Source organism: Trichoderma evansii, assembly GCF_050947405.1.
Source record: "Trichoderma evansii strain SZMC 28006 chromosome Unknown GGI43scaffold_8, whole genome shotgun sequence".
Classification (NCBI taxonomy): Eukaryota; Fungi; Ascomycota; class Sordariomycetes; order Hypocreales; family Hypocreaceae; genus Trichoderma; species Trichoderma evansii.
In genome coordinates, this window is record NW_028145198.1 from 679,528 (window position 1) to 702,197 (window position 22,670).

General features: G+C 45.5%; 1 protein-coding gene across 1 annotated transcript in view; it reads left to right on the top strand.

Moving 5' to 3' along the window:
* Positions 1-1,444: 1,444 nt before the first annotated feature.
* Positions 1,445-22,670, top strand: part of GGI43DRAFT_433708 (non-ribosomal peptide synthetase) — a gene marked incomplete at both ends in the record, with an annotated part of 66,381 nt that continues 45,155 nt past the window's right edge. Inside the window, 6 exons of the mRNA XM_083209786.1 lie at positions 1,445-1,857; positions 1,934-2,279; positions 2,372-2,540; positions 2,595-12,417; positions 12,502-13,382; positions 13,443-22,629. Of these exons, the coding sequence (XP_083061295.1) occupies positions 1,445-1,857; positions 1,934-2,279; positions 2,372-2,540; positions 2,595-12,417; positions 12,502-13,382; positions 13,443-22,629 (20,819 nt within the window). The remainder of the gene's footprint in view (positions 1,858-1,933; positions 2,280-2,371; positions 2,541-2,594; positions 12,418-12,501; positions 13,383-13,442; positions 22,630-22,670) is intronic.

A 22,670-nucleotide genomic window follows, 5' to 3' on the forward strand; every position in this document is an offset into this window, starting at 1 on the left:
GTAAGTGTATCGCGCCACTTCAGCATCTAACATTTACATCTAAAAATCTATCTAGAGATACATTCGTTGCTTCTCAAACGAAATTGATGGTATTATAGGGTATCTTTCGTGACACAACGAGAGCCTCTAAATTGTCGTAGCCACCCCAACCAAAAGAATGGTTACATGTAGATGGTCATAATTGGTAGGACTCTGAGAAATAGGGATACTAGACAAACTACACATTTATTCTCATCAATCAGGCGTTATTTCACTCACCTCTCCTGTTTTTAACTCCGTCGCTGCAAAGCGAGAGGCGTACGTTTTTGCTAGCAATCATCATCTAGTGCTAGTGGCCGACAAGAGAGACGTTAGGATAGGGGCGCCTGTCCGAATCATTTGAGGTCGGCAGATATAATCCCCAGTCACACATCATCTTACGGGATTTTTAGCGCAAGGGCGAAGCCGCTGTCTCGCCTGTTAGCCCAGGCGGATGGTAATCGCTGGTTGATCTGACTTGCCCCCTTAGTCCGCGAAGAGTCCTGACTCCTACAGAGCTGCTTGTACATAGTCCGAGTACCTTTTTCTTGCATATGCCTATCCAAATATTATACTGTATAAGACATTATAAGACACTTGGTTATTACCGCTACGGCTGAAACTAGCCTAAAATTCATCCCTTGCATTAATACTTTGTGGGCTCCTGCATTTTGCTGATCTTTCGGTATATCAATGGTGCGAACACTCTGTGGCTCTCATGTAAGTGGTGTACCGTCCAAATGTAGCACCAGTTAAATGATTCATAAATCTACAAAGTACCATTGCTAATATTAGTATTGATGGGCCGGGAGGAACCGATGCCGTGGTTGCACACATTCGGCCATGGAAAAGCAGCGTAAATCGCTATGGACACACCTCTGGTACAGTATGTATTCCATCATACTAGTGATACGTAATAAGTATCTTGAGTGCTATCTTAGTAATATCTGGTGTAATAATACTAGCGGGAGTCTGCATATATCTCCTTATAGTAGTTTGCTGAACCTTTACTTCTCCTTCTTGACTCCTTCAATCGAGGTTCTCATTTGTTCAACGACTACGCAGATGCGCTGCGTTGAAGCACTTTGCCGTTGGTTGACCGAGAAACTTTCACATACTATTATCTAATTCTTTGCGTGGATAGATCCAGCCTTCATTTGAGAGAATTTTGATCTCTTCTGAGAACGAGCTCTTCCCACACTTCTAATACTTAATATCTATCTGTACAAAGGAACAGACATAAAAAGAGCGATTCTCGGTTACAAGGTTCGTCTAAACAAATTTAATCGCCCTCAGTGGACTAATTGATCTCTAGAGCAGTTAACTCTAATCATTGGAGTGACATCGAAGTACCTAATCAACGATATCATAAACCGGAAAGAAAAGAATAAGAAAAAAATAAATATTGCATGCAGGGTTAGAAAAAATGGCGTCGAATATTACATACAATAAGGAGGACCAGCCTCACATTCCAATTGCCATTTGTGGCATTAGCGCTTGTCTCCCCAGAGGCATCTGTAATGCCGACCAACTCTGGGAGTTAATTGCCAACGACCGTGACTTCCATGGCGCGGCACGACTCGATGGTAATGAGGATAACCAGGAGTTGAAGAAAGACATGCGCTCTTTTGATGCCTCGATCTTTTGCATGACTGATGAAGAAGCCAAGAACTGCAGCCCACAGCAACAAAAGCTCTTGGAAGTGACTCGTGAGTGTCTTGAAGATGCGTGCGAGGTTAATTATCGAGGCGAGGATGCTTGCGTGGGCTGCTATGTTGGTACCTTCAACGATGAAGACGCATTGGTTGTTTCATCGAAGAACGATTTGAAAGGCCCAAGGTTTGTTTCTAAAAGCACTGCTAATATATTTCTCAAAAGCTGCGTGGGCCGTTTGCTAACATGCTCTTTTTATCAGTATGATGATTACCTCATCCCAATCGTCGTCTCTTGTGGCCTTGCATGAGGCCTGCCGTGCAGTGCGATCTGGAAATGCCAAGTCTGCAATTGTTGTAGCATCAAACTTGATGCCGGTTTCCAAGGATGGTGCTGAAAAGGGCGAGGCTGTGTCTGCTGTATATATCAAGATGCTGCCCGATGCCATTCGAGATGGCCACCCGATTCGTGCCGTGATTCGCGCGTCAACTGCAGCAAGCGTTGTGGCTTCTCATGACCAAGATTCTGTGGCAAAAACATTTGAGAAGTTGATTCGCGATGCTTATGCCGCCGCGGGCTTGGACCCCCAATCGGCGCTTCTTGTTCAAGTAAGTAAAAACATTTCTTTTTAAACCCTGGAACTTAAAATCCAAGAATTCGAGCCGAAATTCAACGCAATACTTACATGACCGATAACTAGTGCAATGGCATCAATGACCATGTTAGTGATTCGAGCGAAGTATCTGCTATTAGCAGTGTTTTTTGCGACAATGGAATTTATCTCGGCGAGGGTGCTCCTGGCCTTATGAGCGTGATCAAGGCTGTGGTCACATTGGAGAACCGAATTATTCCTCCAACCATTGCCCCTAGTAAGTTCAGTATTATTAAGAGAGCTTGAGATTGACCTACTAACAGTAAAATAGCTTCTATCGCTCACAAAAACCTTATTGTGGCTGCAAACCCTACTCCTTTTTCATCTCGCCATGCTGAAAGAATTAGCATTAATTCTGCTGACGCTGAGGGATACAGCGCACACGTTATCCTTGACTCTTATCCTAAATCCTCTTCGTATAGTTCTGGGCCTCAGCCGGAACTTGTTCTTTTCTCTGCACATAATTCGTCATCTTTGGCTAAGCAAATAGAACTCCACAGCGAGTTTGCTCAGGCCCATCCACATAACGCGGCTGATGTGGCATATACACGAGCCATGCGGCGCGAAGCTCTTGAATATAGAGCATTTTCCATTCTCTCTAATTCTACTTTTACTAATACCTCGAATTTTGTCAAGCCTTCCGCGAAGACTTTGTCTATTGTTATGATCTTTAATGGCCAGGGTGCTCAGTGGGCAGGCATGGGCAGAGAACTCATCTTGAGCGATCCAGATTTTAAGAGAGACATTGAAAAGATGGATAATGTTTTGAAAGGATTGAAGCTACCAGCTACTTGGTCAATTGAAGAAGAACTTCTCCGAGATGCGACCGACCCCGAGAATCAGGTGAATTCGTCGCAACTATCTTGTCCCCTTAGCACAGCGCTGCAGATTGCCCTGATCAATCATTTCGAACGACTTGGAGTTGTACCTCATGCAGTTATTGGTCATTCCAGCGGTGAAATTGCTGCAGCTTATGCTTCAGGTTTCCTCTCCCTCGAAGACGCTATCACCATCGCTTACTACTACGGCCATGTCACAACCAAGAGCCAGAAGAATGGTTCCATGGCTGTGGTTAATTTGGGCGCGAAGGACGTGAGTGACTTCCTAGAGGAAGGTATAGTAATTGCTTGTGAAAACTCTCCTACAAGTACCACTATTTCTGGTGATAGCGATGTTGTAGAGCGAGTGCTTAAGTCTATCAAGGCTGTCAAACCCGACGTGACTGCGCGTACTCTGCGCACTGGCGTTGCCTATCATTCTCACCATATGAATCTACTTGCAGACGAGCTTCTCAGCCTCTTGGAGAGTGAAAAAATTGCTTCAGAGGCAACAGAGAAGAACAAGGCTGTCTTTGTGTCTAGTGTTTGCGGGAAAATCCTGAAAGAGCACAGAGAATTTGGTGCTGCTTACTGGATCTCCAATCTGGTATCCAAAGTTCGTTTCAGCACTGCTGTTTCCAATCTCCTTACTATGTCGCCCGAGGAGAATATGTTTCTAGAAATTGGACCTCATTCTGCACTCTCTCTTCCTGTATCCCAGATCTGTGCGGCTGCAGATGTTCGGTGCAACTATGTATCATCCCAAAGTCGTGGGGCTGATTGCGCAGTGAGCTTCCTCTCTGCTGTTGGAAGGCTATGGCAAGAATCAGTTTCGCTGAATCTGGCCCCGTTGTTTACCAACGGTAAGGCAATCGCTGGATTGCCCCAGTATCCCTGGAGCCAAAGCAATTCGGATGAGAGCGTTGATAACACTGGTCTATCTCCACGTGAGAAAAGGTTACGCCTTATTGGTGAAGCTAGGTCTCTTGAGAGTGAGCTTTCAGACGATGAAGTTCCGACGACAGAAATGGAAATGGTACTTCAGGCTCTCTGGTTTGAAGTTCTTCGAGGCGTGATTCAAATCCGCAAACAGGACATTGGAAAGAATCACAACTTCCTCTTTCTTGGCGGTGATTCTTTAACGACCATTGAGCTGGTAACTGTTGCGTACCAGCATGGTATTTCTGTCAGTCCTGCTGCAATCTCCGATAACTCTACACTTAGCCAAATGGCAGCTGTGGCTGCTATTGATGAGAATAGTACAGTAATGTCCGAAACGGAGCCTTTCAGCTTAATACCTCAGGATGATATTGAAGAAATCAAGACGCAGATTCAGAAAGAGTGTAAGCTTAAAGCGATCGAAGTCATTGAAGATATTTATCCCTGCACAACCCTCCAGGAAGGTTTCATGGCTTTAGGAATGAAGCAATCTGGTTCTTATATTCACAGGGTTGTGTATAAGTTGATGCCTGATATCAATATCGATCGGTTCAAGATTTCTTGGGAGGATACTATCAGCCAGTGTGGTAGTTTGCGTTCGCGAGTGATGCTTGTCGGTGGTCGAGCTCTCCAAGCTGTGGTGGCCGAAGATACTGCTTGGGAGCACCCTGCTCCTGGCCTGGACGTGCACACTTATCTCAAAGGAACGCGAAGTATGAGAATGAGTTATGGTCAGCGCTTGAGCAGACATGCTTTGGTCCGAGAGAGCAATGGCGACGTCTATTTTGTGTGGATTATTCACCATGCGGTGTTTGATGGTCTTACCATGCGAATCGTCCTGGATAATCTTTATCACGCTTATCGCGAGAATGACTCTAAAGCTTTGCGTCCATACTCGAACTTCATTCGCTATGTAGAATCTATCGATACTACTGCTTCTGCCGAATATTGGAGAAAGGAACTTGATGGTGCCCAGCGTGCTCACTTCCCACCTGCTAAGCTATCCAATATCTCCAAAGACAAAGTTATGAAGAGAAGGATGCCTTTCAAGAACACGAAATCTGCTTCTTTTACTGCAGCCACGGTTCTTCGTGCGGCCTGGGCTCTTCTTCTGGCACGCTACTGTGACTCTGACGACGTGTGTTTCGGTACGACCTTGTCTGGTAGACAGGCCGCAGTACCTGGGCTGAATGAGATTCCTGGACCCATGATTGCGACTGTTCCAATTCGTGTTAAGATTGAACGTGGTATGACTGCATCAGAATTTATGGAGAAAATTCAGACTCAGGCTTCAGAAATGGTGGCCTACGAGCAGTATGGCCTTCAGAACATCTCAAAGCTGAGTCAAGATGCAGAAGAAGCTTGCAATTTCTCTAACCTGATTGTTATTCAGCCGAATAACCACTTGACTTCCAGTGCCGATACTGCTTCTGACGCCATTTTGCAGCAAGGGTCAGCCGAGAAAGCTCTCTCAGAAGAGGCTATGCGTAACTACTTCAATTACCCTCTCGTTTTGCAACCTCGTATCAGCGAGGAAAGTATTGAGCTGGAATTGACCTATTACGCTGATGTTATTACTGAAGGTCAACTCGAGGCTTTATGTGTCCACTATGAACACATTATCCAGCAGTTACTTTCTCCCGGTGACATGCTTCTCAGTAGTTTGACGGTCTCTGGTCCGTGGGATTTGGAGCATTCTCTCAAATCTAACAATGAGACACCTGAAATAGTTGAATTATGCCTGCATCAACTTATTGAGAGACAAGCTAGAGAGCGACCTACCGCCCCTGCCATCCAAGCTTGGGATTTGGAATTGACCTATGACCAACTAAACCGCGCTGCCAACCGTCTTGCTCATCATCTCGTCAAGACGTGTGGAGTCACAGACCAAGATTTTGTGCACGTATGTTTCGAGAAATCGGCCTGGTTTTTCGTCTCTATCCTGGCAATCAACAAAGCTGGCGCTGCTTGGGTTCCGCTGGACCCCTCGCACCCAGTTCAGCGACAGCAACAGGTTGTCTCGCAGACTAAAGCGACTCTAGCTTTAGCTTCTCCCAGCAATGCCGAGATGTGCTCCGAACTAGTTAATAACGTCGTTGAAGTATCTTCTATTTTGGATGAGAAACTGGCTAAGACAGAGATGAGTTCTCATGGGCCGACACGTGCCGTATCACCATACAATGCTGCGTATATTTTATTTACTTCAGGAAGCACTGGAACGCCAAAAGGTCTAGTTATGCAGCATATAGCTGTCTGTACTTCACAGACTGCTATAGTTAAGCGCCTCAAGATGACGTCAGATGTAAGAATGCTTCAGTTTGCGTCTTATGTCTTTGATATGTCTATTGGTGAGACTGTAGGCCCTTGGGTTGTTGGAGGCTGCCTTTGTATTCCATCTGAGCATACAAGGATGAATAATCTGGTAGAATTCATGAATACCATGAAGATCAACTGGGCGTATTTGACTCCCTCGTTTACACGAACCTTGGATCCCAGTGATGTACCTGGCTTGGAGTTGCTTCTGTTTGCCGGTGAGGCTGTTGGACGCGACGTATTTGAGGCTTGGTTTGGAAAGGTGCGGCTAATCAATGGCTGGGGTCCCGCTGAGACTTGTGTCTTCTCAACTTTGCATGAGTGGAAGAGCCTAGAGGAATCTTCCTTGACAGTTGGCAGCCCAGTTGGCGGCTATTGTTGGATCGTTGATCCACAGAATCCACAGCGGCTAGCTCCTGTCGGAACATTTGGCGAGGTTGTTATCCAGGGACCTACTATCCTTCGTGAGTATCTAGCGGATGAAGACAAGACCGAGGCATCGATGGTCCGAAACCTTCCTGAGTGGGCACCAAAACGCACTGCCACATATTGGAACCGATTTTATAAGTCCGGTGACTTATGTCGATACAATGCGGATGGTACTATCGAGTTTGGATCTCGAAAGGATAGCCAGGTCAAAATTAGAGGCCTGCGCGTTGAGCTTGGTGAGATAGAGCATCATATCCGCGAATCCCTGGAAGGCGTTAAGCAAGTCACCGTTGATATCGTAAAGGGAGATGAGGGTGCATTCATTATATCCTATTTATGCTTCACTGAGGAAACACGCACTGCTGGCAAGAACTCTGAGACGAGCGCGAAGGATGTGTTTGCCCCAATGACTACTGAGCTCCAAAGTCAGCTCAATGCCTTGGTTGGTCAACTTAGTGTGACACTTCCTCGATATATGATTCCAGCTGTTTTTATTCCGTGCCACTACATGCCCTTTATCACTTCGACGAAGTTAGATATGAAACTTCTTCGATTCGCTACGTCTAATCTTGGTAAGGAAGACATGGCGAAGTATTCTCTCGTGGATAGCAAGAAACGTGCACCAGAAACCGACATGGAGACTCGAATCCAGACAATCTGGGCCAAGCTCTTGAAGCTTCCCACTGATTCCATTGGTTTGGATGATAGCTTTCTCAGAATGGGTGGTGACTCTATCGCTGCTATTTATTTTGTGTCTGCTGCTCGTGAAGCTGGCATTTCTATTGCTGTCAAAGATGTTTTTGATGATCCTCGTTTGTTCCAGGTGGCTTCGAAGGCCACTCTTGTTGATAATAAGTGCCAGTCTTCTCAGATCAAACCGTTCAGCCTGCTTGAAGACTCATTGAGCAAATATATGCAAAGTTATGCTGCCAGAACTCAATATGGTCTTGAAAAAGATCAGGCAATTGAAGATGCCTATCCTTGCACTCCCCTTCAAGAGGGTCTTATGGCTCTCACTGCCAAGCAGCCGGGCTCATACGTTGCGCACTGGTTTCACCGAATACCCAAACATATCGATATTGCCCGATTTAAAGCTGCTTGGCAAGAATCTGTGGAGCTTACTGCAACGCTGCGGACTCGTATTATACTTGAAGATAATTTCGCAGTGCAAGTTGTTATTACGAATGACAGCGCATGGGAGGATACAACTGGCTACGACCTCGAGTCCTACAAGCGCTTGCTCCCTACCTTTGATATCGGATATGGAACTCGCCTTACTCGATTTGCTCTTGTCGAAGAACAAGACGATATCTACTTCGTATGGATCACTCACCATGCTATTAATGATGGTTGGAGTATGCGCATTGTCTTGGATAACGTCTATAATCGCTACCATGGCCATAAATTATCTCCTATAACTCCTTATTCTAACTTCATCAATTATCTTAGCAAGATTGATGACGACGCTGCTGCTAACTTTTGGCGATCCAACTTATCTGGCGCCCAGAAGCCAATCTATCCAGCTTCTGGAAATCCCCTCGCTACTGATCGCTCCGATGGCGCAGTACGCATCGTTGATCGATTGGTATCTTTTGAAAGCCAAAAAGATACTTCAATTACAATGGCAACTGTGCTTCGAGCTGCCTGGGCGATCGTATTGGGCCGACGTTGCGAGGCCAGTGATGTGTGTTATGGCGCTAGTGTTTCTGGTCGCCAAGCCGCTATGAATGGTATTTTATCGGCCTCTGGAGCTGTAATTGCCACTGTTCCAATTCGAGTTTATCTGGACGCAGATAGGCCTGTGAAACAACTGCTTCAAGATCTCCAGGCTGATGCACAAGATATGGTCCCCTACGAGCAGTATGGTTTGCCAAATATCTCGAAATTGAGTTCTGAAGCCCGGGAAGCTTGTGATTTTACATCGTTGCTGGTTATTCAGCCTAAAGAGCAAGAAAGCACCATCTTCAACACTAAAGATGGCCTGTTGCAATCCGGAAGCGACGAAGATCAGCTGACGATTGAGTCTATGAACAACTATTTCAACTATCCGTTGGTCATGCTTAGCTTTATGGCCGAAGAGAGCGTGAGCCAGAGGTTTTGCTATAACCCAGATATTATGTCTGAAGATGAAGTTGAAGCTCTTTCTTACCAGTTTGAGCATGTTGTTCAGCAGCTTTTAAACCCTGATGACAAACTGATCAGAGACATATCTCTCGTCGGTGAACGAGAGATCCAACATGCGGCTGACGCATCTCTCTATCGCCCTGCTACTGAGTCTTGTACCCATTGGGAAATTTATAAACAGATCGAGGCAAATCCAGATGCTCCCGCGATTGATTCCTGGGATGCTAAGCTTACGTATGGCCAAGTTGGTACTTTGGCCTCTCGATTAGCTGCCAAGCTGCAAGATCTTGGTGTCGGCCCCGACGTCCTGGTCCCTATTTCATTCCCCAAATCTACTCCGGCCATGATTACAATAATTGCTATCCAGATGGCTGGTGGTGCTCTCGTGCCTCTTGATCCTGCAGCTCCACTGGCTCGTTTGCAAAGTATTATATCAGACACGCAGGCTAAGCTTATTGTTACTCATCCTTCTCTCAAAGACAAGCTTCAAGAACTCGGCATTGACCTCTTGATCATCGATAATTCAATTCTGCATCAGCTCCCTGACCCCAACAGCAAGTTCATCACATCAGCTGCCATGCCTGACAATCTTTACGCAGTCCTGTTCACATCTGGTTCTACAGGTAAGCCCAAAGGTATTCGCATTCCGCATAGCAGTCTCTGCTCTGCAAGTGATGCGCATGCTGCTAGCACCGGTGTGGGCCCTGGCACACGGGTATTCCAATTTTCTGCATATACTTTTGATATTGGAATTCTCGATGTCTTGGTTACCCTAATGCGTGGTGGTTGCGTTTGTGTTCCATCCGAGCATGATCGCCTTAACAATCTTGCTGGTGTGATCAATGCCCTTCAAGCTAACTGGGCTATATTGACACCCTCGGTCGCTGATATGGTTAACCCTGTTGAAGTACCTTGTTTAAAGACGCTTTGTTTGGCTGGTGAAGCTATTTACAAGAAAACTTCCGAGAGGTGGCAGGGATTTAGTAATTTGCACGGACTTTATGGCCCTGCTGAAGCATCTATCTGTGCTTGGAACTCAAACATACACAGTGGACCTTCTACCAACTTGGGTTTCCCCCTCTCTAGCGCTTTTTGGATTGTTGAGCCCGATAATCATAGCCGTCTTGTGCCAATTGGTTGCATTGGTGAGCTGGTCATCCAGAGTCCCATCTTGGCTTATGGATATCTCAACGTTGACGTCAAGGTTGCCGCCAACTGGTTGGAGGATATGACATATGACTGGCTCCCCACCACGGGCCCAAAGCGAGGCTATCGAACTGGTGACTTGGTCCGCCGCAATCCTGACAAAACCTTTGAGTACATGGGCCGAAAGGATAATCAGGTCAAGATTCGTGGTCAGCGTGTCGAATTGAGCGAAATTGAATATATTATCTTGAACAATTTACCGGGCTCAAAACAGATTGTGGTTGATGTTATTAACAACCAAGAAGCTGGTCTTAGTCTTGTTACTTATATTTGCTTCAGCGATGATACCAGAAGTAGTAATAGCGACCTAGGTGGAATACTTTTGACCATAGCGCCCGAGATGAAGCAGCAATTATCTGTCATGCTTAATCAGCTTGGCGTCTATCTTCCTCACTACATGATCCCTACTATCTTCGTTCCGTGCAAGTTTATGCCGTTAAACACCTCTGGCAAGATGGATCGTAAGGCTCTTCGGAATATAGCGGCCCTTCTCAGTAAGGATGAGCTCGCGGCTTACACTCTGTCTGACGAAGAAGATAAGCAGCCGCCCGAAACCACCATGGAGGCAAGACTGCAGCAAATATGGGCAAAGACACTCAAGGTGGCGCCTGATTCTATCGGCCGCGGCTCCAGCTTTTTGCGCTTAGGTGGTGATTCTATTGCTGCTATTTATAGTGTGAGGGCCGCAAACGAAGCTGGTATTATTTTGACCGTAAAAGACATCTTCGATGACCCTAGACTGTCAAAGGTTGCTGTCAAAGCTGTCGATATCAGTGGAGATGCAAGACAACTGAAAGCTGCTACCGAGCCTTTTGGCCTTGTCAGTACAGAAATGCGTACCTGGGTATTGAGTGATGAACTCTGCAATCTATGCAAGCTGCTTCCCCATCAGACTGTTGCTGATGCCTTTCCCACAACTAGTTTTCAGGAAGGTCTCATGGCGATGGCCGCGAAACATCCTGGATCATATATTGCCAAGCATGTCTACAAGATTCCCAACTATGTTGACCTTCAACGCTTCAAACATGCCTGGGAAGAAACCGTGAAAGTGTGCGATATCTTGCGCACTAGAATTATACTTCAACAAGGATCCTCTATCCAAGTTGTTATAAAGGATGATATTGCTTGGGATTTGATAAATGGCCAAGATGTGGTTTCGTATATCAACGCAACAAAGAACGTTGAGATGACTTATGGTTCACGCCTTTGCCAGTATGCTTTGGTAGAAGAATCTTGCGGTGATAATTACTTTATCTGGACCATTCATCATACTGCATTCGATGGATGGACAATGCAGATTATTCTCCAAACCTTACAAAACATTTACCGCCAAGAAGAAGTATTAGCTCCTCAAGCATTCTCAACATTTATTCGTTATGCGTCTGAGATTGACGAGGCTGAAGCTAAGGATTTTTGGTCCTCTCAGCTTCAAGATGCTAAGAAAGCTGCATTTCCTGCTGGTAATCTATCAACTGCTGAGTCTATCACCCGAGTTATGAAGAAAAAGATCTCTTTTGAAAGCCTAGAAGAAACTTCAATCACAAAGCCAACCATATTACGTGCGGCTTGGGCTATTGTTCTTAGTAGATACAGTGATGCTGATGATATTTCCTTCGGAACCACTGTTTCTGGTCGCCAAGCTCCTTTGGCTGGAATCACTGACATCGCTGGCCCTGCTGTGGCCACTGTTCCTATCAGAGTTCGGCTTGCCGGTTCCAAATCTGTAGCTCAGTTTCTTCAAGACATCCAGAGTCAGGCTTCTGAAATGATAGCTTATGAGCAGTTCGGACTTCAGAACATTGCTAAGACTAGCGAAAGTGCTCGTGAAGCTTGTGACTTTTCCAGCTTGTTGATAATTCAGCCAGGCCATTTCTTGCAGTATGGTGATGATAGCCTGGATGCTATTCTTATCAGTGCCTACGATGATAAGGTCGTTGAAGAAGAAGTCATGCAGAATTACTTTACGTATCCACTCATTATGGAAGGTGTTTTGTACGAAGACCACGTGGAACTGCATGTAATATACAATGCCAGTGTTCTTGCCGAGTCTCAGATTACTGCTCTGTGCTACCACTTTGAACATGTTGTACAACAACTTGCTAAGCAAGACGACCTTCTGCTTAGCGATATATCCGTTGTTGGTTCTTGGGATATCGAGCAGAGCTACAGGGCAAACCGTGATGTCCCTGAGATTATTGAGTCTTGTATACACGAATTAGTTGAAAAGCAAGCTGTGGAGCGACCTGACGCCCTCGCCATTGCCGGGTGGGATCAGACTTTTACATATGCTGAATTAAACGAAGCTGCGAACCGATTAGCCCATTATCTAACACAAAATTTTACCATCAGACCAGATGATCTCATACATGTTTGTTTTGAGAAATCTACATGGCACTTCGTTGCTATTCTCGCAATTAACAAGGCTGGTGCTGGTTGGGTTCCTCTTGATCCATCTCATCCAGAGCAGCGGTTGCGCCAGATCGCCAACCAAACTCACGCAAAAATTGTGTTGACTTCGCCTGCTAGCGTGAACGTTTGTTCTAGCCTTGACATGTCTGTCGTTGAGATCAGCTCTGCTTTTGATGAGAAGCTTATCAAGTCTGGCATGTCGAGTGCAACTGGGCCTGCCGTTAATGTGACACCTCACAACATTGCCTACGTCCTTTTCACGTCCGGTTCCACCGGCACTCCTAAAGGATTAGTTATGGAGCACGGCTCAGTGTGTACTTCACAAACTGCTATTAGCAATAGACTTGGGTTGACAGCTGGTGTACGCATGTTACAATTTACTGCCTTTGTTTTCGATGTATTTATCGGTGAAATGATGACTACTCTAATTACAGGGGCCTCATTACATATTCCGGATGAACACACCCGTCTACATAACTTAACAAGCTATATCCAAGAAAACGAAATCAGCTGGGCTTTCCTTACCCCTTCCTTTGCCCGCACCATAAACCCCATGGACGTCCCTACCTTAGAGCTATTGGTTTTAGCAGGCGAAGCAGTCAGTCGCGACGTATTTATGTCCTGGTTTGGGAAAGTTAGACTTTTTAACGGCTGGGGGCCTGCCGAGACTTGTGTTTTTTCGACTCTCCATGAATGGAAGTCAGCTAATGAAAGCCCCCTTACTATTGGCCGACCTGTTGGTGGCTTCTGTTGGATTGTGAATCCGGCAGATCATCAAAAACTGGCCCCTATAGGAACAGTTGGCGAGATCGTGGTCCAAGGTCCGACTTTGTTAAGGGAATACCTGGCAGATCTAGAGAAAACTAAGTCATCGATTATAGATGATCTACCGGATTGGGCCCCTCGCCGCAAATCCCAACCTTGGAGTAGATTTTATACATCCGGAGACCTGTGTTCCTATAATTCCGATGGAACAATTGAGTATTTGACGCGTAAAGACACACAAGTCAAGATTCGTGGCCTTCGCGTGGAACTGGGCGAAATTGAACACCATTTACAGCTCGTTCTTGACGATGTTCGGCAAGTCTCGGTTGATGTATTCAAAGGCGAAAATGGATCAAATATTGTTGCGTACTTTTGTTTTAACGAGGAAACTAGGATTACCAATATACGTGCTGCAAACAATAATGGAAATCCGTTTGCTAGTATCGATGAAGATCTCAAAGCTCGTCTTATTGCTGCTTCTGGCCAACTAAGAGTCCTTCTTCCGTCTTACATGGTTCCAACCTTTTTTATCCCATGTCGCTATATGCCAACCAACATTTCCATGAAGCTTGATCGCAAAGAACTTAGACGATATACCACTGATTTATCTACCGAGGCGCTGTCTAAATACTCACTTGTTGGTGGTGAGAAGCGCAAGCCCGAGACTTCCATGGAAAGCCAGCTGCAACAAATTTGGGCAGAAATTCTTCAAATTTCTACGAAATCAATCGGACGTGACGATAGCTTCCTTGGTCTAGGTGGCGACTCTATTACTGCTATTCATCTAGTTAATGTTTTGCGTGAAGAAGGCATATATTTAACTATAAAGGATATCTTTGACGACCCTCGCTTGCTTATGGTAGCTAGCAAGGCTAAAGAAAGCGATGCTGAAATGGAAGCTGAAGAGATAGAGCCATTCAGCCTTCTAAATGAGGAAATTCGTGACATTGTACTCTCTGATAATTTTAGAGAAGAGCTCAAACTTTCTGTTGCTCAAGAAATCGACGATGCTTACCCATGCAGCAAGCTTCCAGAAGGTCTTATGGTCCTCTCCGTTAAGCAACCTGGATCTTACGTTGCGAAGCACACATATCGTTTACCTGACAATGTTGACCTAGATCGATTTAAAGAAGCATGGGAATATACTTCATCTGCTATTGAGGCTCTTCGAACTCGTATTGTGATGGTTAACGGTTCTTGCATTCAAGTTGTGATCAACGAGGAGTTACCATGGGAGACTATTCAGACAGATGATATTCATTCCGCCATCGAATCAGCCCAGTCTTTCCGAATGTCATACGGTACGCCTCTATCTCGCTACATGGTCTTCAAGGATGACTATGGAAACAACTATTTCCTATGGGCTATTCACCATTCAGTTTTTGATGGCTGGTCTATGAGAATTATGCTAGAGACTTTGTGGCGAGAATACGACGGCCGGATTACGCCTACCATTAAACCATACAAAAATTTCATTCATTACACACTTAATCTTGATACAGAAGCTGCAGCTGATTATTGGAGCAGTCAGCTTGAAAATGCTAAGAGAGCTAGCTTCCCAGCTGCAATAATCAATTCTAGTGAGAAGAAGCATATGACATGCATGATGACAAAATCTATTCGCTTTCCAGCCTCGATGAACCCAGCTATTACCAAAGCTACAGTTTTTCGAGCGGCTTGGGCTATCATCCTTGCCCGCTACTGTGACATTGATGACGTAACTTTTGGGTCTACCAGCTCTGGTAGACAGGCTCCAATACCAGGCCTGACTGAGATAGCAGGCCCTGCCGTTGCTACTATTCCAGTTCGAGTGTGTCTTAATTATCAGCAACGCGTGTCGCAATTCCTTCATGATATTCAGACTCAGGCATCTGAGATGATTCCGTTTGAGCAATTTGGTTTACAAAATATCTCAAGACTGGGCGCCGATGCTAGGGATGCCTGCGACTTTACATCTTTACTGGTAGTTCAACCGATGCAACATTTACTTGGAGAAGATGTAGACACTCTCTTAATACCAACTGTTTCTGAACAAGACATTCAAGAAAGCCAATTACAGAACTACTTCTCTTATCCTCTTGTTTTACAACAACATATCTACGACAACCGGGTGGAGCTTGTTTTGATCTATGATTCCGCCGTTCTCCCTGAGTCTCAAATTGTTGCGCTGTCTCACCAGTTTAATGGAGTTATACAACAACTTACAAGCGGTAGAGATTGCAAACTCAGCGAGATTTCTGTCGCTAGCTCCTGGGACTTTAGCCTTGCCCAGGCATCTAATGGAGATGGCCCCGAACTCGTTGATGATTGCGCCCATCTCGTTATTGAACGCCAAACCAAACAGACTCCTCATGCTACTGCTGTTCATGCTTGGGATGGCGAATTTACGTATAGCGAGCTTGATCTGGCCGCTAATAGACTAGCCAATTTGCTGGTTAATAACTACGCCGTCAAGACGGGAGATTTCGTCCACGTGTGCTTTGAGAAGTCTGTCTGGTACATAGTCTCAGTACTTGCGATCAATAAGGCTGGAGCTGCTTGGATCCCCATGGATCCGGCACACCCATTTCAGCGCCTTCAGCAGGTAGCTCGTCAGACTGGTGCTAGACTGGCTCTCGCCTCTTCTACCCATAGTGGCCTGTGTTCCCAGCTGATAACGTCCGTGATTGACGTTTCTTCGACTTTGGACGAGCAGCTTAAAGAAGATGTGGCCATTAGTGACCAAAGACCCTCCGTTAACGTCAAATCAAACGACGTTGCTTACGTGCTATTTACCTCTGGCAGCACTGGCGGTCCTAAGGGATTTGTAATGGAGCACGTATCCCTTTGTACTAGTCAGCGTGATATTGCAAAGAGACTTGATCTCACGAATAGAGTTAGGATGCTTCAATTCTCATCCTTTGTATTTGATTTGTCTGTTGGAGAGATTTGGCTCATTCTTATGCATGGTGGCTGTATTTGCATTCCATGCGATCATGATCGCCTTAACAACTTGAGCGGATTCATTACGAATGCGAAAGTGAACTGGGCGTTTTTAACACCATCGCTTGCTCGTACATTGCGCCCTCAAGAAGTTCCTGGCTTGGAGCTTGTTCTTCTTGCTGGGGAACCTGTTAGCCAGGATGTCTTTGATCTATGGTTTGGCAAAACCAGACTAGTAAATGGCTGGGGCCCCGCCGAGACCTGTGTTTTTAGCACTTTACATGAATACGGGTCAGCTGATGATAGTCCTTTGACTGTCGGCACACCTGTTGGAGGATATTGCTGGATTGTTGATACTGAGGACCATCATCGCCTGGCCCCGGTCGGGTGTATTGGCGAAATTGTTATCCAGGGACCGACGCTTCTTCGTGAATACTTGGCTGATCCAGCCAAGACGGCCTCATCAACCCTGATGTCTTTGCCTAACTGGGCACCTCGCGCAAGCTCCAAAAACTGGAGCCGTTTCTACAAGACAGGCGATTTGGGATTCTACAACTCTGATGGAACTATCCACTGCTCAGGCCGCAAGGATTCTCAGGTTAAAATCCGAGGGCTTCGTGTTGAACTAGGTGAAGTTGAGCATTGCATTCGGAACTCTCTTGCCTCTATTCGTCAAATCTCTGTTGATGTGTTCCGAACAGAGACTGCGACAAATCTTGTGTCTTACCTCTGCTTCAGTGATAACACGAAAACGCCTGGTCCTGACACTGATCCTGAGGGCAAAGATGTTTTTGTCTCTATGACCGAAACTCTGCAGAGCGAGCTAAATATTGTCGTTGGCAAGCTAAGTGCCTCGCTACCTAATTATATGATCCCAACTTACTTTATTCCTTGCAATTACATGCCTCTTATTTCGTCTGGTAAACTAGACAGGATTAAGCTTCGCAAGGCTATGAGCACATTGTCTCAAGAAGATCTGGAAGCTTATTCACTTACTGATGCCAACAAGCGAGCCCCAGATACAGAAATGGAGATACGATTGCAACATCTGTGGGCTGAAATCCTTGATATCCCTGCTCAGACTATTGGCAAAGACGATAGTTTCTTTCGAGTTGGCGGCGACTCTATTGCTGCCATCCGCTTGGTCTCTAAGGCCCGTGAGGTTGGCATCACTCTGACTGTGATTGAAATTTTTGAAAACCCGTGCTTGTCTTCTATGTCTTCTTTCGCGGTTATAGCGGATGATGAGGATGAACTATCAGCTCATATTCCTACATATTCTCTGCTTGATGATGATATTAAACGCCTCATTCAGACTCCTAGCATTTATGAATATTGCAATCTTAATGAAAGCCAGAAAATTGAGGATGCCTATCCAGCCACTAAATTTCAAGAAGGCCTTATGGCTCTTTCTATTAAGCAGCCTGGATCATATATTGCAAAATATCTATATTATCTGCCTAAGCATATGGATGTTTCTCGTTTTAAGAATGCTTGGAAGCGTGCAATCGATACTTGCAGTATCCTTCGGACGCGAATTATCCTAACTGGTGCGTCCACCACGCAAGTTGTTATTAGTAACGACTTTGAGTGGGATTCTGTTCAAGGTCAAGACCTTCACACATATCTTCAAGTAGTCCAACATATGGAAATGGGTTACGGCTCCCGCCTCTCACGCTATGCTCTTATCAAGCATACTGATGGCAACATTTACTTCATGTGGACTATTCATCACACCGTTTTTGATGGTCTATCGGTCCAAAATATTCTAAAAATCCTTATGAAAGCCTATCAAAGTGATAATGCCCTTGAAGTACCAACATATTCCCGCTTCATCAAGTATACCCTTGGTCTTGATACAGAAGCTGCTGCTTTGTATTGGAGAGAACTGCTACAAAGCGCTCAGAAAGCCACTTTCCCTACTTTAAGTAGAGTTTCTGATCAACCAAGCGCCACTCAAATTCTCGAAAGGTCCATTGAACTCCCCAATATGGCTTCCTCAGGAATTACCTTCGCCACCATAGTTCGATCTGCTTGGGCTATGGTTCTAGCCCGTTATAGTGATACTGAAGACATTACTTTTGGTACAACAATCTCAGGCCGACAGGCCCCTGTGCCTGGATTGATGGATATGGTCGGCCCAATTGTCGCAACTGTCCCTGTCCGTGTTCGAGTAGATCGAGCACAGCCTGTTCCTGATTTTCTCCATGCTGTTCAAAGGCAAGCACTTGAAATGGTTCCTTATGAGCAATTCGGTCTACAGAGCATTGCTAAGCTTAGCGAACAAGCTAGAGATGCCTGTAATTTCACGTCACTTCTCGTCATCCAGCCCATGCAGCATGTTTCCAGTTCTGGGAGCGTGGGGTCTATCCTTGTAGAAGCAGATGAGGTACTAAAAGAGGCGACACATTCAATGCAAAACTACTTCTCATATCCTCTTATTACACAAGCTCATATATACGAAGATCGCATTAATATTGTTCTTATATATGACTCAAAGATTTTGACTGAGATGCAGATTGAGGCTCTGTCTTATCAGCTTGGTCATGTTATGCATCAACTTGCGGCTGCTACCAGTGAATCTACTGTGAATTCCATCTCTCTTGCTTCCTCTTGGGATTTGGAGTACGCCGTTTCTACAAATGGCGATAAGGTTGAAGTTATTAATGCCTGTGTGCATAGCCTAATTGAGCGCCAGGCTGAGATCCGGCCCAACGCTGTGGCTATCTCAGCTTGGGATGCTGAGCTTACCTATGGCCAACTTGATAGTGCCGCCAATCGACTGGCCAACCATATTATTGATGTTTATAATATTAAGCCAGAGGACCTTATCCATGTGTGCTTCGAGAAGTCTGCATGGTACTTTATTGCCATTCTCGCAATTAACAAAGCTGGCGCCGCATGGGTTCCCCTTGACTCATCTCATCCAGAGCAGCGTCTCCGACAAGTTATTGGCCAAACTGGCTCTAAGCTGATTCTTACTTCTGCTGGTAAAATGAATCTTTTCTCCGCCTTGATTGAACATGTCCTCGAAGTTACGCCAAACCTTGATCAAAAGCTTGCTACTACAGTTGGCTCTGATGCCCCTCAGGTGGATATTACGCCTAATAACGCTGTATATGTTTTATTCACATCTGGTTCAACCGGCACCCCTAAAGGCCTTGTGATGGAGCACAGGTCTGTCTGTACCTCACAGACTGCCATCTCCCAAAGACTAGGGCTTACATCAGATGTTCGAATTCTTCAATTTGCAGCATTTGTTTTTGACCTATCAATTGGTGAAATTATCGCTCCGTTAATCAGCGGCGCTTGTATCTGTGTGCCTTCGGAAGATATCAGAATGAACAGCCTTACCAAGTACATTTGTGACCAGCACATTAATTGGGCATTTTTAACCCCTTCGTTCGTTAGAACATTGAAACCTGAAGATGTTCCTAGCTTAGAACTGCTTCTTCTTGCAGGAGAAGCTGTTCCTAAAGAAATCCTAGCTACTTGGTTTGGCAAGCTACGTCTCGTCAATGGCTGGGGCCCCGCTGAGACTTGTGTTTTTAGCACTTTATATGAATACCGGTCGGCGAATGATAGTCCTTTAACTATAGGTACACCTGTTGGAGGATATTGCTGGGTCGTTGATCCTGAAAATCCACATAAACTGGCGCCATTTGGAACATTAGGCGAAGTTGTCATCCAAGGTCCAACCTTACTTCGCGAGTACCTAGCAGACCCAGAACGCACTGCGGCTACTTCAATTAATGTCCTTCCTGAGTGGACGCCCCGGTCTGACTCTGGCCACTGGGACCGCTTTTATAAGTCTGGGGACTTAGGTTCATATAACTCAGATGGGACTCTCCAGTTTTCTTCTCGCAAAGACACACAGATCAAGATTAGAGGATTACGTGTTGAGCTAGGGGATGTGGAATACCATATGCAAGTTGCTTTACATGGCGTTTGTCAAATTGCTGTTGACATATATCAGAGCGAGAGTGGTACTAATCTCGTGGCTTATTTCTGTTTCACTAATGCTACTCGAATCACTAGTATCGGTAGCGACTCGGGCAGTCCGTTCCTCCCAGTTGATGGAAAGCTCCAAGAACGCCTGAATACGCTTGTTAGCGAGCTTGGAGTGATGCTCCCACAATATATGATTCCCAACCTCTTTATCCCGTGCAGCTTCATGCCATCAATTACGTCTACAAAATTAGACCGTAATGAGCTACGTCGACATACTGTTGAACTTACACGTGAAAGGCTATCAGAGTACTCTCTGCTCGATAGTGCGAAGAGAGCTCCAGATACCGACACGGAGCGCAAGCTTCAACATATTTGGTCTGACATATTGGGCATATCACTGGATTCCATTGGCCGCGACGACAGTTTTCTCGGCCTTGGAGGAGATTCAATAACTGCAATCCAGCTTGTTCGTGCCTGTCGAGATGAGGGTATTTCCATCTCGGTCAAGGATATTTTTAATGACCCACGGCTTATTTCTGTGGCTGAAGTTGCTCAACCGTTGACCTCTGTTGATGATATCCTGATCGAATCATTCAGCTTATTGGATGACGAGCAATACCGCTTGGTGACTGGTGACACTGTCAGAGCTGAATGTAGTTTGGGACCTGAGGCAGTTATAGAAGATGCCTATCCATCAACCAAGCTTCAAGAAGGACTTATGGCCATGTCTACTAAGCAGCTTGGTTCGTACGTTGCTAAGCAAGTCTACCGCCTGCCTAATCATGTAGACATCGATACGTTCAAGGCCGCTTGGGAGCGTACTATTGAACTGTGCGAAAATTTAAGAACTCGTCTTATTGTCGCTGGAGATACTAGTTTGCAAGTTGTGATTAAACATGATCAGATCCAGTGGGAGATTCTCCATGAGTCTGTACAGGCTTACCTGTCTCAAGATTTCATAATGGGATACAGTGATCGTCTATGCCGCTACGCTATCATCCATGAGCCCTCAGGAGAAAATTACTTTGTGTTGAGCCTTCATCACGCCATATTTGATGGATGGACTCTACCAATGCTCATGGACAGCCTAAACTCAGCCTATCGTGGAGTTAAGCTTCCGACTCTCAAACCGTATGCTGGATTTATTCAATATACTTTGGGTATCGATGAGATAGCTGCTTGCGATTACTGGAGTGATCAACTTAGAGGAGCTAAGGCCGCTTCGTTCCCATCGCCAGCACAAGCTCAACGGCCTCAGTCAATCTCTAGAATTCTTGAAAAGCCTCTTAACTTTCCTCACTCAATTAAGTCTGGGATTACCAGAGCTTCTGTTCTGAGAGCTGCTTGGGCTATCGTGATATCCAGGTATTCTGACAGCTCTGATGTGACTTTCGGCGTTAATATTTCGGGTCGTAATGCAACTGTTACTGGTATTGAATCAATGCCTGGCCTTGTAGTTGCAACTGTCCCTGTCCGCGTGCGTTTGGATCCCGAACAAAGCACATCTCAGTTCCTTGAAAATATTCAATCCCAATCAACTGACATGATCCCATTTGAGCAGTTTGGTCTACAAAATATTTCCAAACTTAGCGCTGAGGCACGGGATGCATGTGATTTCTCATCTCTAATGGTTATCCAGCCTATGTCGAGCATTGTGGGTAATGGCAATTCTGAAGATGCCATACTTGTGTCTACAGATCTTGGTGCAGATACTACGGTGCAGAGCTTGCAAAACTATTTCACATATCCTCTAGTTATCCAAGCACATTTATACGATGATGCAGTTGACCTATTACTCATCTATGATGCCAGTATTTTGGCAGAGAGTCAACTCCAAGCACTATCTACTCAATTCGATCATGTCGTTCAGCAGCTACTTACGGATGACCCTAATGTTAAAGTCGGCTCTGTTAGTGTTGCTGGTCCGTGGGATCTACAGAAGGCTATGAGCTTCAATATCGAAGAACCCAGTCTTGTCAGTGCTTGTATGCACGACCTTATCTCTCAACAAGCAGCTCGTCATCCTCACCACGAAGCTGTCTACTCGAGCGAAGGCACTCTTTCCTATGCAACTTTGGATCGCCTTTCTAGTATCTTTGCTCATCATTTACAAGAACTTGGTGTAATACCTGAATGTGTCGTTCCATTCTGCTTTGAAAAATCCATCTTGGCGATTATTGCTATGCTTGGTATTTTAAAAGCCGGTGGTGCTTTCATGCCTCTGGATCCATCACATCCTCGTAGCCGTCACAGGGCTTTAATTGAGGAGGTAGAAGCCCAGATTATGGTTGTTTCATCCTCAAATTTTCTTTCTTGCGACGGCTTGACTTCTACTACTGTAGAGCTTACAGCTCTATTGCTTGAACAACTTGCTTTCCCCCACGATGCCCTCCAACCAACTCACCCGAAGCCTCTACCCAACAATGCTGCGTATGTTCTTTTTACCTCGGGCTCTACGGGAAAGCCGAAGG